The sequence below is a fragment of the Peromyscus eremicus genome, chromosome 8a (assembly GCF_949786415.1).
Source record: "Peromyscus eremicus chromosome 8a, PerEre_H2_v1, whole genome shotgun sequence".
NCBI classification, from domain to species: Eukaryota; Metazoa; Chordata; class Mammalia; order Rodentia; family Cricetidae; genus Peromyscus; species Peromyscus eremicus.
Window position 1 is genome coordinate 3604332 of NC_081423.1, and position 17324 is coordinate 3621655.

Below are 17324 nucleotides of genomic sequence, written 5' to 3' on the forward strand. Positions count from 1 at the left end.
TTCCTAGAAACCTTCTGGGCTAGGATGTAGCTGGTGAAGTGCTTGCCCAGCATGAAACTCTCAGTGCAATCTCCAGCACTACATAAGCCAGACCTGTAATTCCAGCACTCAGGAGGTTCAAGGCCATCCTCGTCTATATAGGGAGTTCAAGGCCAGCCTGGACTACATGAGATCCTATCTCAAAACAAAGAAAAAAAATTAAGCCATGCTGTTTTTTACATATCCAGGGAATGTTAATGACACAGGTTAAGAACATCACAAAGAGCTGAAGAGACGGCTCAGCAGTTAAAAGCACTTGTTCCTGCACAGGATCCTAGTTTGATTCCCAAGCACCCATAAGGCAGCTCACAATTGTCCATAACACCAGTTCTAGGGGAGCTGACCCCCTCTTGTGACCTCCTCCAGCATCACACACACACACACAGAGTGTACAGACATGCATGTCAGGAAAAAAAACACTTCATACACATAAAATAAAACAAACAAAACGCAGAGAGAAGAACCAGTGTCTGCTTTATAGGTTCCTTCAAGGAGTTATGTTTTGTTTTGTTTTACCTATTTCTAATTCCTCAACAGGGAAAGAAGGAACTCATGCATGTACAACAGTCCTCCTTACCTGGAGTGCCTAGACACGAGAAAGGTGCTCACCTAACGGCACGTAACATCTACAACCTCTACACATCCCGATGAACACTGAGCCAGCTCACTGCCGCTCACAGCAAAGAGGACCAGTGTGCAGTGACTGTCCACCAGGTGAGGGGACACCACGTGTGCAATGAGAATGACACACACTTGCTACGTGACAAAGCTGATGCTCCGTAGGCACGTGCTGAGGGCTGCACGTGGCCAACTCACAACCCAAATGACCATTGTATTATCCCCATTTCACAGACGGGGAAACTGAAGCACTGGAAAGTTGGGAACTATCTAAACTTACAGCATGGTGTGGAAGAGGTGACACCCAAACCCCATATTTTTAGTGCCCTTGAGTCCTTATTTTCCAGCTGTGCTCTGCAGGTCACTCGAAGGACAGCGACATATCCAGCCTCTGAGCTCTCCTGAGCAGGCTCAGGACAAGACAGACTCATCAGAGCTGTGACTGGCAGAATGTGGACAAGAGACAAGTGTTAAAAGGCCACAGTGAATCTTTGTTTTTAGGGGAACAGAGATGAAGAAGAGGCAGCAACTGACAGAGGCGAGGAGCTGGGGTGGGGACCCAGTGATGGCTGCCACTCCCTTCTGGGACAGGACTGGTCTAAAGGGAAGGGCAAGCCCTAGCTAGACTTCTGAGCCCTTCACAGGAGGGCCTCTGGATCTTGTTGTGTCAACCTCAAAAGACCAGAATTCCTCAGACACCACCAGCTCTGTCTCTGTCGGCCCCACCCCCACCATACACACACAGGTCTATTACAGAACACTGCACCAGTGTTCTGTAATAGACCTGCACTGAGCAGCAGCACCAGTCCCAAAGGCATTTTGACAGCTTCTGTCATACCTGAGGACTCATTATCACTTAACTTCTTGTCTTCAGTTTGACCCTATTGCTACTGTGACTAGCATCATGTGACCTATTACAGAGTATCCCTAAACATAAATGGACTAAGGGTTACACCCTGACTCTACCAGGACCCAAGGACTGAAACCTGCACCATTTAAAGACAGAGCTGGAAGAGACATATTATTTTGAAATATTCTGAACAAGCTGACATTTTTGTGGGCCAAAAGTGATCAAATATTTGCCGTTTCATTTGGTTCCACCTAATACCAAGCCAATTCTTTTCCCCCAATATCACTGAGCCTGGCAAAGACCTGAAAGAAATGTAATACCATGACATTCAACATCTAAGACGATGTGAGACACCTACAGTGACATAATCCCTCATTTGGGAAAGTACAGTCTAGCAAGAGAGGGAGGAAGACATGGTTATAGAGGAGAACCAGACTGGCAACCAAGCCTGGCTCCACTCTCCATCCCATGACCTAAAACTCCATACCAACCCTGGTGACAACCAAGTTTTATGCCTATGGTAGAGAAACAGACCCCTCTTTCCTGCTACGGCCTAATGCCATGGCTCTCAACCTTCCTAATGCTGCAACCCTTTAATACAGTTCCTCATGGTGTGGTGATCCAATCATAAAATTATTTCCATTGCTACTTCATAACTGTAATTTTGATATTGTTATGAATCATAATGTAAATATGTGTTTTCCATGGGTCTTAGGCGACCCCTAAGGAAGGGTCATTCAACACCCCCTCAAAGGGGTCACAACCCACAGGTTGAGAACCACTGGCCTAAGGTGAGACTGGTGATGTAACCACCACAGTGCTGTCAAATGGACTCTTACCCAACATACCGGCAAAGCTAACAAGTGTGGTCATTCCCATTACAAAATGTGCAAGCCACAGGAAAACGTAATGGAATTCAGCTACTATCACAAAAGCTACTACTTGGAAGGTCAAGGACTTTTCCAAAGGTCAAGCCATGGCTTAAGAAGTCTTGGTCATATTTTAGCTTTTGTATATATATTAGCCGATTCCTTCAATGATTTTTGTATGCTATGTATGCTTCCAAGAACTCATAACAGTGTATTTTACCTGAAATACCTATCAAGCATCCAAGGCCAAATGATCTCCTGAATTAAGGTACATTAACCTCAGACCATCCTTTCTTATACAGCCTTAGTGGTATTTATACTAACATTATAGACTCCTAACATTTACCTAACCACCTCTAGGAATGTAGTTTGAGCACATAAATTCCCTTTTTCTGATATATTAACTGATTTTAGCTCTTAGTTGACCTCCTCCTTTACCTTTTGGGTTGTAAAAGAAAGCCTGAAGGTCCACTGCCTGAGGAAAACTCTTGTCTGCCTTTATGACCTTGTAAGAATTCAAGCCTGGTGACCTTGCTTTAGCTAGAGCACCGCTATTGCATGGGTATATAACTGTAAACCTCAGAGACTTCAAGATTCTGACTGGAGAAATAGATGGAGAACTAGAAGATTGAGATGGAAGATGAAAAAAAGCCAGATGGGTAAGAAAGACCAAGATGGGACAGAACTAAGATGAGAGAATTAAGATAGAACATAGAGGGAACAGCAGATAAATGTAGAGAGAAATCAGGCAAGAAAGGAGCTGGGCATAAGAACAGAACTGAAGCTGTGGAAATAGAATTTTATCCCAGAGGAATAAAGTAGACAGACTAAGAGCTCGGTGTACTTAGATTCATTTCCCGAAAATAATTCGTGCCGTTCATAGCTTCTCTTCTGGGACCCTGGGAAGAAGATTATTAAGGCTGGCCCTTAATAATATTCGAGAATAAAAGCCCCCTCTTCCATCTCAGTGCAGAAGCTCCCTCAGCCCAACCCTCCTGCCAGTGCCCAACCGGGAGCAGGCATCCTTGAGCGAGCAGCCGGTATTCACTCTAGCATCCAGGTCATTCCTACTTGGGAGTCTTTCCTGAAGTGCCTGCCTCTGGCTTGGGTGCCTTCCCAAATTACCTGCCTCCTTTCAGTCCTGGCCTCCAATTCTCATTAGTCAAAACATCTCCAGTTGGAATAGCCTGTTACTTACTCTGGCAGACACACCACTATATTGTTGTCTGTCCCTTTTCTGTTGCTATAACGAAATACTTGAGACTGGGTGACTTCTACAGAAAAGGGATTTATTTTGCCTTATGGTTCCAGAAGTCTAAGAACAAGGTAAGCACCTCCTGCTGCTTCAACTCAAGGAGTAGAGCAAGAAAAGCAAGGAGGTGTGCAAAATGGAGAGTGGGGCTGAAACCCACAGCAAACTCATCCCTCGGATAAGGGTGTTGACCCACTCATTGAGAGATTCACCCTCACAACCTCACTACCTCCTCATCTCCCCAAACTCCCCCCCCCCCCGAGGAATTAAGGTCCATTAACTCTGGGGGAACAAATTCACACCATAGCAATTGTCCTGTCAAAGGTTCCAACTGATACCATCCTACCCAGCTGGACTCACCCTGCAGGCAAAGCTGGACAACTCTGTATTGCCAAGAAGTTTGTTACATGTATTACATTTATTTACTGAGTGTGTGTGTACATGCACACACATGCTTACACATACAGAGAGGTCAGAGAACAGCCTATGGGAGTTGATTCTCTCTTTCTACCATGTGGGTTCCAGGGTTCAACTCCAGTCATCAGGCTTGATGCCAGACACCTTTCCACCGAGCCATCTCACAGGCCCACAAGATTTGTTTTTTTAAAGATTTATTTATTTATTATGTATACAGTGTTATGTCTGCAGGCCAGAAGAGGGCACCAGATCTCATTACGGATGGTTGTGAGCCACCATGTGGTTGCTGGGAATTGAACTCAGGACCTCTGGGAGAGCAGTCAGTGCTCTTAACCTCTGAGCCATCTCTCCAGCCCCCCAAAGATTTTTTGAGACCGCAAGTTTACAATGACGTTCAGGGATGGCACTTGGCCTTTCACAACAAGTCCCATCTGGGCTGGAGAGGTAGCTCACCAGGGAAGAGCACTGACTCCTCTTCCTAAGGACCAGGTTTGATTCAAGCACCCATAGCGGCCCACGTTGGAGAGTATTTGATCACACTGTGAACCCCAAGATTGAGTTATTTAATGGAAAAACTCGTTTCTAGTTGTAGTGTGGCTCAGCCCTAGCACACATCTTTAATCTAAAAACTTTCTCCTTGAATACTGTAAACAGGATTAAATAAAGTCAACCATAGGTCAAGAAGCAGAGTTGACCAGAAGTGACCATCAGATTATTAAGAAAAACTATATAGAGAGTAAGAGGGAGTCAGGAGAACAGATAGAAAGACACACAGGAAGTAGAAGGGAGAGACATTCAGTCTGAGGAGTTTGGCTTTGAGATGGCGTAGGAGAAGAAGGGGCTTCTGGAACGATGGCTGAGGATGAAGGTGCTTTCTCGGCCTCTCTGAGCTAGCAGCTTTCACCCCAGCATCTGGTTCCCAAGTCTTTATTGGTGAAATTGAACAACTAGATTTTGCTAAAAACAACAGGCTCACAACTATCTAGTCCCAGGAGATCTGTCACCCTCTTCCAGCTTCTGCAGACACAAGCCACACACATAGTAAATAGACATATATGCAAGAAAAACACCCATACACATAAAAGAAAAATAAATTTAAACATTTTAAGAGACTTGTTGAGCCAGGCCCAGTGGTACACACCTTTAATTCCAGCACTTCAAAGGTAGATGGATTTCTGTGTGTTCAAGGACAGTCTGGTCTATATATCAAGTCCCAGGCCAACCAGGGCTACACAGTAAGACCTCTCAAAAAAAAAAAGGGGGAGGGGAGGAAGGAGGAAAGAGGGAAAGAGGGATGGAAGGAAGATGGGAAAGACAAAGGGAAGGAGGGGAAAGAAAAGAAATCCATTGTATACATCTATGAAATTGTCAAACAATAAATTAAATTAAAAAATAAAAAATCCAAGTTCCTTCTAACCCTCTACTGTTCCCTAGAAAAGTCTGGCTCTTGGAGTCCTGGAGACTAATGTGGGAAGAGACCCAGTCAAGCTGCATTAGGGCTGGGGATATAACTTGGAGGTAGAGCACTTGCCTAGCATGTGTGGCCCCGGGCTCCCTGCCCAGCACCGAGAGAGAGGTGGCAGCAGCAGTCGCCCTGATCTTCCAGGAAAAGCAAGGAAAGTATCTGGAGTCACATAGAAAGAAGTCTTCCAGCATCCATTGTTGAGAGCCTGAGAGCCAAAGCAAACGTCTCCAAAGCTCCTAATTCACTTCTGCCCTTCTGTCTACTTGCTACATCAATACAAGTGATGGACAGCTGTCACAAGCTGAATGACAAGTGGGCCAACCCAGCCTATATTCCCAAAGGGGCAGGGTTCCCCAGAAGTGATGTGAAATGAACATTCCTCCATAGTGGGTACTCCTAACAGTGAACAAGGCCCATAAAATGCTCAGGCTGGGGTAAGCCAGGTGATTCCTAACTGGACCCTGAGTGCCCACTTACTCTCAGGCAGGCAGTCCAGGGAATCCCAGAGCTTACTACAGGCCAGCTAAACCACTCCTGGTGAGCGGTTTGTCCTCACTGTCAACTTGACTAGATTCAGAACCACCACAGAAGCACCTCTGGGTGTGCCTGTGGAGGTGTTTCCAAGGAAAGTAATTGAGGAGGGAAGGTCCATCCTGACTGTGCACAATCCCACGGGCTGGAGTCCCAGATCAAACAAAAAGCAGAAAGCTGCACACCAGCGTCCACCTTGCCAGGTGTCCTGACTGAGAAGGGTACTGTGACAGGACAGCAGGTAGGTGGCAGAGCGTCCACATCTGAGCAGAACTCTGAGGCAGAGCCCATGGTCACAGGTGGAGAAGGTGACTCATCCACCTTTTCAGATCTCCTGCTGTTCTGAGGCCTCATATAATTTCATTAGCTGTGGATCTTGGCAGCTGCCAGGAGGGAGTGATGGAGGGATATCAAGTCTTCTGAGGGACGGCTGAGGAAGCTGGCATGTCTGGCACTGGAGACAGCTAAGGAAGGAGCTCCAGAGAAAGACAGTGAATGCTCAGTGTCAGCACGCATGCTGAGGATCTGGCTAGTTACCCACAGAGCTACCAAGGGAGAAGAGGAGAGGCTACTTTGTGAATTAAAGCTCCTAAAAGCAGGCAGGCCAAGTGTAGGCCGGCAAGCTGCTGCAAGACTGCTTGCTGTCTCAGCACGGCAGCCAACATTCCCTCTGGAGTGAAGCTTCTCACAAGAATGGACAGTGGAGGCGACTCCTGCAGCAAGGCGTGCTCGCAATGACGCCAGAACCGAGGCACCAGAAGGAACGCCCTGGGGAAAGGCTTTTGAAACCCCAGCCTCAAAACCAACCTGACCACTCAATGGGCACTACAGAGGGATGCTCGACAGTAACCCTTCAGGATTTGCTGTGTCACCTATGCGCATCCTCCCAGGGACTTCGGACCCTCTCTGAACTGTTTATAATACCCACTAAGTGTAAATGCTAGACATATAGCTACCGTATATGCCTAGGAGCGATGCCCCCCCAGGAAAGTGTGTACATGTTCAGTATAGATGCGTTGTTGGGGAGGGTGCTGGGGAGAGACATGTCCTACCACTGGCTTGTAGGCCTGCCTTTCTAGTACTTTTGCTGCAGTTAAACTCACAGATGTAGAACTGACAGATACAGAAAAGCTCAAGAGACTGGTCCAATTCCAATCCTAAATGCCAACAATGTCTAACTGTCATGTTTAGATCTGAAGTACACACATGTGTTGAAGGCCTGATCCCCAACAGCATTGTTGAGAGCCAGGACTTCTGGGAGATGAATGGATCAGGAGGGCTGTGACCTCTCAAAGGATTGATCCACTGGTAATCTGTAATTTGGTAACACTAGGGAGGTCACAGAAACTTAGACAACAGGGCCTAGCTGAAGAATGTGGGTCACTGGCCCACTCTTTGAAGGATGTCCCATGCCCCTTGTCCCTTCTCAGGAGCCTTTCTGCTTCCCAGATACAAGGTGAGCAGCTTGCACTACCATGCACCAGACACAGTGGCTGGGGACTATTACCTCTGAAGCCATGAGTCACAGTGGTTCCTCTTTTTAAGATACTTCTCTTGGAAAGCCTGTCACAGAAACCAAAACACTGACAAACACACTAACTGGGCACCATCATTTGCCTCTGGGAGTCTATTTTATCATCACACACTGCATACATGCTGCACACACACTTGCACACATTGCACGAACACACACACTGCATGCACACTGCACACATATGCACACACACACATATACCACATAGACACATACTGTACACTCACGGGCACACACACTGTGCACACACATGCACATGTGCACACCGTACGCGCGCGCGCGCGCGCGCGCGCGCGCACACACACACACACACACACACACACACACAGCACAAAGCCACACTGCATCCCAGTCCAGGACCAGGAACAGTTGGTCTGCATTCACAATACTCACCAGTTTCTAGCTGTTCTCTTGATTCTATTTGTTTTTTCAGACAGGGTTTCAGCGTGGCCCAAACTGGCTTTGAACCTGCTATCTAGCCAAAATAACCTTAATTGATAATCCTCCTGCCTCCACTTCCCACATGCTGGGATCACAGGCAGGGACCACCACACTCAGCTTTCCTGTTATTCTTTTGAAGGTGAAGTTTACTGAAAATGCAAATTCTCAGTTGGGTGTGGTGTGCACGCCCGTGATCTCAGTTGGGTGTGTGTGCACACCTGTGATCTCAGTTGGGTGTGTGTGCACACCTGTGATCTCAGTTGGATGTGTGTGCACACCTGTAATCTCAGTTGGATGTGTGTGCACGCCTGTGATCTCAGTTGGATGTGTGTGCACGCCTGTGATCTCAGTTGGGTGTGTGTGCACACCTGTGATCTCAGTTGGGTGTGTGTGCACACCTGTGATCTCAGTTGGGTGTGTGTGCACACCTGTGATTCCAGCACTGGGAAACTGAGGCAAGAGGAGGCAAGATCCGGCCAGCAGGAGCTCTTCAAGCAAACACTCCCACCTGCTCACATCACTTTCACACTGTAGACCTAGGTTGGGATCTGAAATCACCATCATGAATTTAGAAACTTTCCAGGAACTTCTGACGTAGATAGACCCTAAACCCCAAAAGAGAACTCCTGTTCTGACAGAGAGCAGACCCCTTATCAGACCTTAGTCCGTAACGTTGATTTTAAATTTTATTTATGTGTGTGTACGTATGTGTCTGTGTGTCTATAGGTACACACATGCCATGGCATATGTGTGACAGTCAGAACAACTTTCAGGAGTTGATTCTCTCCTTCTACCATTTGGTTCCTGAGGATGGGTCATCAGGTATGGTGGCAGAGCACCCCATGGGCCCTACATACATGATTTTTAAATTGCTACATATGTATGCATTTCCTGCTTAATGGAAATTCTATATCAATATAATTTTTGCTCCTTTGCTATGTTTTTGGGACTGCACACAGGGTCTCATACATGCTAGGTTAGTGCTCTAACGCCAAACTACATTATCCAGGTGTCTTTACGTCCTTTTCTTTTCCTCTCTCTTTCTCTCTTTGTGACAGGGGCTAAGCTGCCTAAGCTGGCCTTGAACTCAGAGCTCCACCTGCCTCTGCCTCCTGAGTGCTGGGTTTAAAGATGAGTGCCACCACTACCCAGTGATCACCTATTTTCTTTTTCTTTTCTTTTTTTGGTTTTTGTTTTGTTTTGTTTTGTTTTGTTTTGTTTTGTTTTGTTTTGTTTTTCGAGACAGGGTTTCTCTGTGTAGCTTTGAGCCTTTCCTAGAACTCACTTGGGAGCCCAGGCTGGCCTCGAATTCACAGAGATCCACTTGGCTCTGCCTCCTGAGTGCTGGGATTAAAGGCATGCGCCACCACCGCCCGGCTATCACCTATTTTCTAACACTGAATATTTAGGTTTCTGAGTTTTCACAATTGTAAATCATTATGGAAATGACTTTATATAGAAAGGGAGTTCAAATAGAGCAGATTTCTGGAAGGAGAAGATAGGAAATGAGAAGCATGTTGATAGGCAGTGGCTACACACCCACTGTGGACCAATGTCACTGCCCCTCCTGGCCACAGAGGCAGACATAGCAGCTGCCATTTCTTGGCACCTTTTCCTGAATGGTAAAGTGGTTTTGAAAATCACCTATTTTAGATGAGCATGGTGGCACATGTCTGTAGACCCACTACTGGGAGAGCTAAGGCAGGAAGAGGTCAAGCTCATGAACAGTATGGCAGGGAGGGGGATGGGAAGGTGTGAGATGGTTCAGCAGGTAAAAGCATTTGCCACCAAAGCCTGTCCACCTGGTTTGATCCTAGATTCCAAGACAGAAGGAGAGAACCAATGCCCAACAGTTGCCGACCTCCATACATGTATCGTGGCATGTGAGCACTTGTACTCACACATACTATAATAGATAAACAAAAAAATTTGTTTGAGCCAGGCGATTGTGCAACACGCCTTTAATCCCAGCCCTCGGGAGGCAGGTGCAGGGGGATCTCTGTGAGTTCGGGGCCAGTCTGGTCCACAGAGCGAGTTTTCTGAAAGAATAGCATGGGTTACACAGTAAAAGCCATGTCTCAAAAGGACAGCTGAAAAAGAACGTTTAAGAAACAGGAGGAAGAGGAGGAGGAGGAGGAGGAGGAGGAGGAGGAGGAGGAGGAGGAGGACGAGGACGAGGAGGAGGAGGAGGAGGAGGAGGAGGAGGAGGAGGAGGACGAGGAGGAGGAGGAGGAGGAGGACGAGGAGGAGGAGGAGGACGAGGAGGACGAGGAGGAGGAGGAGGACGAGGACGAGGACGAGGAGGACGAGGAGGAGGAGGAGGAGGAGGACGAGGAGGTCGAGGAGGACGAGGAGGACGAGGAGGACGAGGAGGACAAGGAGTGACACACTCACCTGCTGTCAGAGTCTGAAGCGATCTCCTTTCTCCCTCCAAAGCGAATCTGGCACTGCAGAGAGAAAGAGAGTGCTGAGCTCAGCTGCTAGGCTGGGACAGCAGACATCCCAGAACAGCCCACAAGGCCTTCAGAGACAGTGGGGACAGAGGCCCTGCTGCTTCACAGAGGTAAGAAGCCAGCACTCTGGCCTCAGACTCCTCTCACAGGAAGCTAGTCTTCCTCTTGACTCCAGGAAGCTGCAGGCCCTGCAGGAGCCCAGGGAGCAGCAGCTGGAATCAGAGAGCAGCAGCTGGAATCAGAGAGCTCTCTGATGGTGCTGAGGACCTCCATGTCTGTGCTGATGACTCTTCTTGACAGAGCCCCAGAGTGGTCAGGCTGTGTCCAATGACAGCCACCTTGGCTGTGCTGAGCAGTTCTGCCAGGCTGAGTGGATGGGAAAACCACCTTTTTAAAAACAGACCTATAACGCCCACCCTAACTGTTTTTTAGCGGTAAAGTCTGGTCACACGGTAACCCCACTGTCACCACTATCCACCCACCTCTTGTTGGTTTGATCTGCTTGTTTTAAGACAGTCTCACTCTGAAGCCCTGACCAAATTCACAGCCATCCTCCTGCCTACACCTTCCAGGTGCTGGGGTTACATACATGTACATGCTCCCAGCTCACTATTCCCTGGTAAAGACAAAGAATCTCTGCTACGGCTAGCAAACTTGCATGCTATGGAAACTTAGGATTAAAAATTACATATCATCGCCAGGCAGTGGTGGTACAGGCCTTTAATCCCAGCACTCAAGAGGCAGGCGGATCTCTGTGAGTTCAAGGCCAGTCTGGTCTACAAAGTGAGTTCCAGGAGAGCCAGACTGTTATACAGAGAAACTCTGTCCTCGAAAAAAAATAAAATAAAAACAAAAACAAAACAAACAAACAAATACACACACACACACACACACACACACACAATCAAAAAAAGATTCAGAATTTGTGACATAGCACATACATAAAATATACCAAGTGGTATATTTTAATTGTAGGTAAATGATAGGTAAATAAATTTGGTTGTTATTTTTAAGATAAATGTCACAGTTCACTCCTCAAAATAACTCAGAAGCTCTGACCAGAAACCCTAATCTGCTTCTCTTTAGGTACTCCATGTAAAGCCAGTGAGCTCACTCCCTTGTCTTGCTGTCTTCGTGTTCTGGATTAACTGTAGACCAAACTCTACCTGTGTTACAAAGTGTGATTCATCCAGCATCCCTGTGCAGAGGAAAAGCCAGACTCCAGGGAAGAAGAGATGACCTCAGGTCTATAAACATCATGACCAAAAGCAACTCAGGCAAGAAAGGGTTTATCTCATCTGACATGCCTACATCACAGTCCATCAAAAGGGGGTCAGCGCAGGAAACTGAGGTGGAATGAAGCAGAAGCCATGGAAAACACTGTTCACTGGCTTACTCCACATGGCTTGCTCCCTTTCCTATAGCACCCAGGACCTCCTGCCCAGGGCAGGTATCTATCTGCCCCTGTGAGCTGGGCCCTCCTATATCAATCATTAAACAAGGAAACACACTACAGACTTGTCCATATTCCGTCTAGTGGACATTTTCTCAACTGAGGGTCTTCTTCCCAGACAACTCTAGCTTGTGTCACGTTAACAAAAATCTAACCAGCACAGGGACACTCAAAAAGGGCAGACAAGTCTGGCATCTGGAAAGACGTGGAATTCTCTCAACCTATTCACCACACCAGGCTCCCTCATGTTCTGAGCAGACACTGGATTCTCTGGCCCACTTCAACATTTAACCCACAACCTGCTAGAGTATTTCCCTCCTTATAATCACATGCAAATAACAGTCAATAATCCCTTCCAAAAAGGAGCTCTTCAAATTCTCAGGTTTGGTTCCTCTCTCTCACTTACTAACTGATGACTTAAGTGAGTTACTGATCTTCACTGAGCTTCACTTCAGTGTCTTGGTCTATAAAGTGAAAACAATCACAGGGGGTCCTCCATCGTTAGCTACAAGAATTCCCCTAAAGCACTCACAGAATGCCGGGTACAAGGTGGACATGTGATGACAGCTTGCATTACAGTGTCAGGCAAGCCAACACCGCAATCAGCACCAGCAGCCACAGCCGCGGACTGGGAGTCAGCACGGCTTCGGGCAACAGAGGCTCCTGGACCTTTGCACTTCGGGCTCATAACTGCAAGCCAGCACCTCTGAAGCCCTGCCCTAAAACAAATCTGCGGGGAAATCAAACTCTGAAGCAAGGACAGTCTTACTGCCTTCCCTGCTCTGTCACTCCCTAGGGAAACTGTGCTTAGCCATTCTCAGAAACAGCTGGACATGGTGGTACACACCTGTAAGCCCAGCAGTTGGGAGGCGGAGGCAATAGTTCAAGGCCATCGGGGTGACCTGCTGATACACAAAACAAGCAAACACAAAACCATTCCCAGACACAAAATAAACCTGTACACTTAAAAGGAAGAAATGACTTCTATATTACCTTTTGAACATTCACACAAAAGGCCTGTGTGTGCATTCTTACCTGCTTTACTGCATCCAGCAATCTCTCCAGCAGGAATTGCCTTTTGTCATCGTTCTGTGACCCTGAAATGAAATGGAGTTTAATTACTTCTAGCTGACAATTAGACTCTGTTCAAGACTTTCTGACATTTAATGCTGAGCATACTGGCATACGCCTTTAATCCCAGCACTCAAGAGGCCGAGGCAGGAGGATCTGTGAGTTTGAGACCAGCCTGGTCTACATAAGCAAATTCTAGGATAGCCAAGGCTGTAAAGGGAGACCCTGTCTCAAAAGGAGAAAAAAAAAGACTTTCTGCCATCTGACATGAAAATACATGGTTGTCCACAAACAAGACCAGCCCTCTATTCACCTTTAACAAAATAAGTAAACAAACTGCACCAACAATCTACACCACTGCAATGAGGGAACTACATCACAGGAAAACAGCTAAACTCAGTTTCCCCAAATTGAATGAATCTGTCCTGAACGGTGCCAGTTTCTCTGCTGTGATACTACTGATAGTGCAGGAAATTTAGCAATGTCCCTGGCCTCTACTCAGTGGGTGCCATTAGCGTGTGCACATGCATAGACACACACGTGAGTTAGCTTCATACATTGTCAAATGTGTCCTGGAGTGTGGTTGCCCCTACCCTTGACAGCCAGGAGTATAAAGTAGCATGAAAGTTGCCTGGAATGTCAGGCACTGGCCTTGGATGGTCTTACTTCCTGTCTCCTGCCTTCAGCTAGACAGGCTGGAAAACCTAGCTGCTAACTTTCTCAGCCATTGCTGACCTTACAGGGTTGACCAACGATGTCTGGGGATGTGACCCAGTTAATAGAATGCTTGCCTAGCATGCGTGGGGACCCGAGTTCAGTACTTCGTGAACCAGAAATGATGGACACAGCTGTAACCCTAATGATTGGAAGGTGGAAGCAGGACGATTGGGAGTCCAGGTCACCCTCAGCTGCAAAGGGAGTGTAGGGTCAGCACAGATTACCTGAGACCCTGTCTCAAAGATAAACAAACATTAACGTGCTATATCTGGTGCCCAATATGGGGCACGAACCCACAACCCTGAGATTGAGAGTCTCATATTCTACCATATGATAGGATAAAAGGGTAGATTATTGAATTTACTCTGGGGGGAAAAAAAGATATAAATGATAGGATAAAGGGTAGATTACTGAATCTACTTTGAAAAGAAAAAAGGAGTCAGGCGGTGGTGGCTCACGCCTTTAATGCCAGCACTCAGGAGACAGAGCCAGGCAGATCTCTGTGAGTTCGAGGCCAGCCTGGTCACCAAAGTGAGTTCCAGGAAAGGCGCAAAGCTACACAGAGAAACCCTGTCTCAAAAAATCAAAAAAAAAAAAAAAAAAAAAAGGGAGGATACAGACATAATAAGATAAAAAGGTAGATTACTGAATCTTTTAAAAAGCAATTACTAGTTTTAAATATTTTACATTGGATTGGATTTTTGTATATTGTATACAAATTTTGTATATTGATACAAATTTGTGATTAATTTTGTTAGAACATACTCTACATACATTTTTAATCTTGTTCAAGGCATTGTACCTATATAACTCATTTAACAATGTAATGCAAATTTCTAGTCCTTGAAAATTATTATTACAAACTAATTAGGATATAAGGAAATGTAAGTTAGTAGTTAGTCATTACAATCAAACTTGTAGTCATATTAGGTATGTTTTCAAGGTCAAACAGATATATTTTAGAAAGACAGGTCATCTTCAAATACTTCAGAGATCTACAGAATATGGCAGTAAAGATGTTTTAATAACATAGGTTCTTTTTTTTTTTTTAATGACAGTGAGACATGTCTGATCCTGGCAGCACCAATCTACTTCAGAGCAGATGATGGACACTGAAGAAACTCCTTATGGAGTTTACTTTCTTTGTGGCAAAAGTTAGTCTCAACTGTTGACAGTATTGTGTCCAAAATGGACAAGAAGGACACAAAATAAAGGACTGCCAAACTTTGCCAAGACAAGGTAGGACAGCCCTTCAAAAAATCCTGATTCACAGTTAAATCTGTCAGGTATGTTGGGCCTGTAGGCCAAAGATGGATGCCCCAATGTTGCAGAGAAACCTTGGTTGATTGTCCAAGCAGCCATTGTTTCTGTCATGTCTTACAATTTTTGGAAGTCGCTTGCTTGCACTTCCTGCTTACTCAGTAAATATTATTTCCTTCTAGGGTCTCTGATAGAGTTGGAGACTAAATAGTTATAGTTTTTCTTGTTAACAAATTCAGAAAAGAAACTCACTAAAGAGGTGTAAAGTGTACAAATGTGGTGATATTGTGTTCCCCCAAAATATTGTGTACCCTAATAAACTTATCTGGGGTCAGAGAACAGAACAGCCATATTAAACATACAGGTTAGGCAGTGGTAGCACATGCCTTTAATCCTAGCATTCCAGAGGCAGAGCTCCGTCTGGATCTCTGTGAGTTAAAGGCCACGCTGGAAACAGCCAGGCGTGGTAACAAGAGCCTTTAATCCCAAGAAGTGATAGCAAGAAGCAGAAAGGTATAAAAGGCGTGAAAACCAGGAACTAGTCTGGTTAAGCTTTTAGGCTTTTGAGCAGCAGTTCAGCTGAGATTCATTCTGGATGAGGACTAAGAAGCTTCCAGTCTGAGGAAACAGGATCAGCTGAGGAACTGGCGAGGTGAGGAAGCTGTGGCTTGTTCTGCTTCTCTGATCTTCCAGCATTCACCCCAATATCTGGCTTCAGGTTTGATTTTTTTTTTTTTTTCTTTCGAGACAGGGTTTCTCTGTGTAGCTTTGCACCTTTCCTGGAACTCACTTGGTAGCCCAGGCTGGCCTCGAACTCACAGAGATCCGCCTGGCTCTGCCTCCTGAGTGCTGGGATTAAAGGCGTGCGCCACCACCGCCCGGCTTCAGGTTTGATTTTATTAATAAGAACTTTTAAGATTCATGCAACATTCAAGTTTGAGAGACATCAAAAGATAGTTTGAGTTGGTAATACAAGTTAGGATAGAAAGTGAATTAGAAGGTGTAACACTTTGGACTCACCAAAATAGAATAAATAATGGAGTATTTTCTCTGAATTTGTCAAATGTTAATGGATTGGACATGGTTAATGTAATTCTTGAATTTATATATTGTATATAGTTATTGTACTTATTGTCTATAGTTTTTCTTATATTAGTTATAACCTTTTTTATTTTAGACAAAAAAGGGGAAATGTGACATTTTGTGTATGCTCTAACAAATAAAGCTTGCCTGAAGACCAGAGGGCAAAGCCAGCTACTAGTTAGCCATAGAGGCCAGGCAGTGGTGGCACACACCTTTAATCCCAGGACTTGGGATCTCATTCCTTTGCTCCCAGTACTTGGGAGTCACACGCCTTTAATCTCAGCACTAGGGAGGTGGAGGCAGGAACTGATATGGCTGGGCAGAGAGAGGAATACAAGGCAAGAGGAGACAGGAGCTCAGTCATTTTTGCTGAGGAGTTGGTGAGGTGAGAGGTGGCTGTGGCTTGTTCCTTTGTCTTTCTGATCTTTCAGCATTTACTCCGATATCTGACTTCAGGGTTTATTAAGACCAATTAGGGTTTGTGCTACAGTTAACAGCTTGGTCAAGGCAAAGCAAGCAGGCGTGTGCTTGGAGGCTCCAACAAACTGTCCCTTGTGAAACGGTATGAAGAGATCGCTCCTTCCTCCATCCCCATGCCTGAGTCATGAGTGCCTGCACAGAGCCAGAGCAGTCCTTTGCCGCATTAAACCACATGACCAAATGAAAAGCTAGGAGAACCACAAAGGAACCTCCTGGTACCTTTGTGTGCCTAGCAGTGAGTTGCTAAGCTGATACCACAAATAAAGACACATTTGCTCAAACCACCACTGGTGCCTGAGCTGTCTCTTTGCAGTCAAATGAATTCCCCAATGATTCCCACTAGAACAAGACACACATATAATTTCTACTAAGAAGGTCTGGGGCAAGAGGCCTTCAGCACCAGGCAGACCACTAACAGATAGCATAGACGCCCATAAGAGGCCGGGTGGCATCAATCAACAGTTGACCTGTGGAAAACAATGCCCCAGCCACAGAGCAGTGGCTTTGAACAACAGGAACAGAATTGCTCAGTGGCCCCTATCCTGGGCCACACCAGGAAGGAGTGTTGGAGACATGGGAGTGAAATGGTATAGTCATCTTCTTGTGGAACTGAATGGATTAGGAAGAGGAGGACAGCACATGAGCACACAAATAATAAACAGGGCAATAGAGACAAGAAGAAAACTACAACAATGAAGCAGAGAGGGAAGACAGAAAATGCCACTACAGCCTGCAGTGGAGGGGGGGCTCTCTGCACAGGTGACATGTGAGCTGAGCCCTTTATAAAAGAA

The 17324-nt window shown here is 45.9% G+C and overlaps 1 protein-coding gene across 1 annotated transcript in view; it reads right to left on the reverse strand.

Annotated features, from left to right (window-relative positions):
- Snx29 (sorting nexin 29) overlaps positions 1-17324 on the reverse strand; it is a 477564-nt gene that overhangs the window by 443776 nt on the left and 16464 nt on the right. The window contains exons 2-3 of the mRNA XM_059269973.1: positions 12958-13019; positions 10411-10463 (exon numbers count right to left, since the gene is read on the reverse strand). Of these exons, the coding sequence (XP_059125956.1) occupies positions 10411-10463; positions 12958-13019 (115 nt within the window). The remainder of the gene's footprint in view (positions 1-10410; positions 10464-12957; positions 13020-17324) is intronic.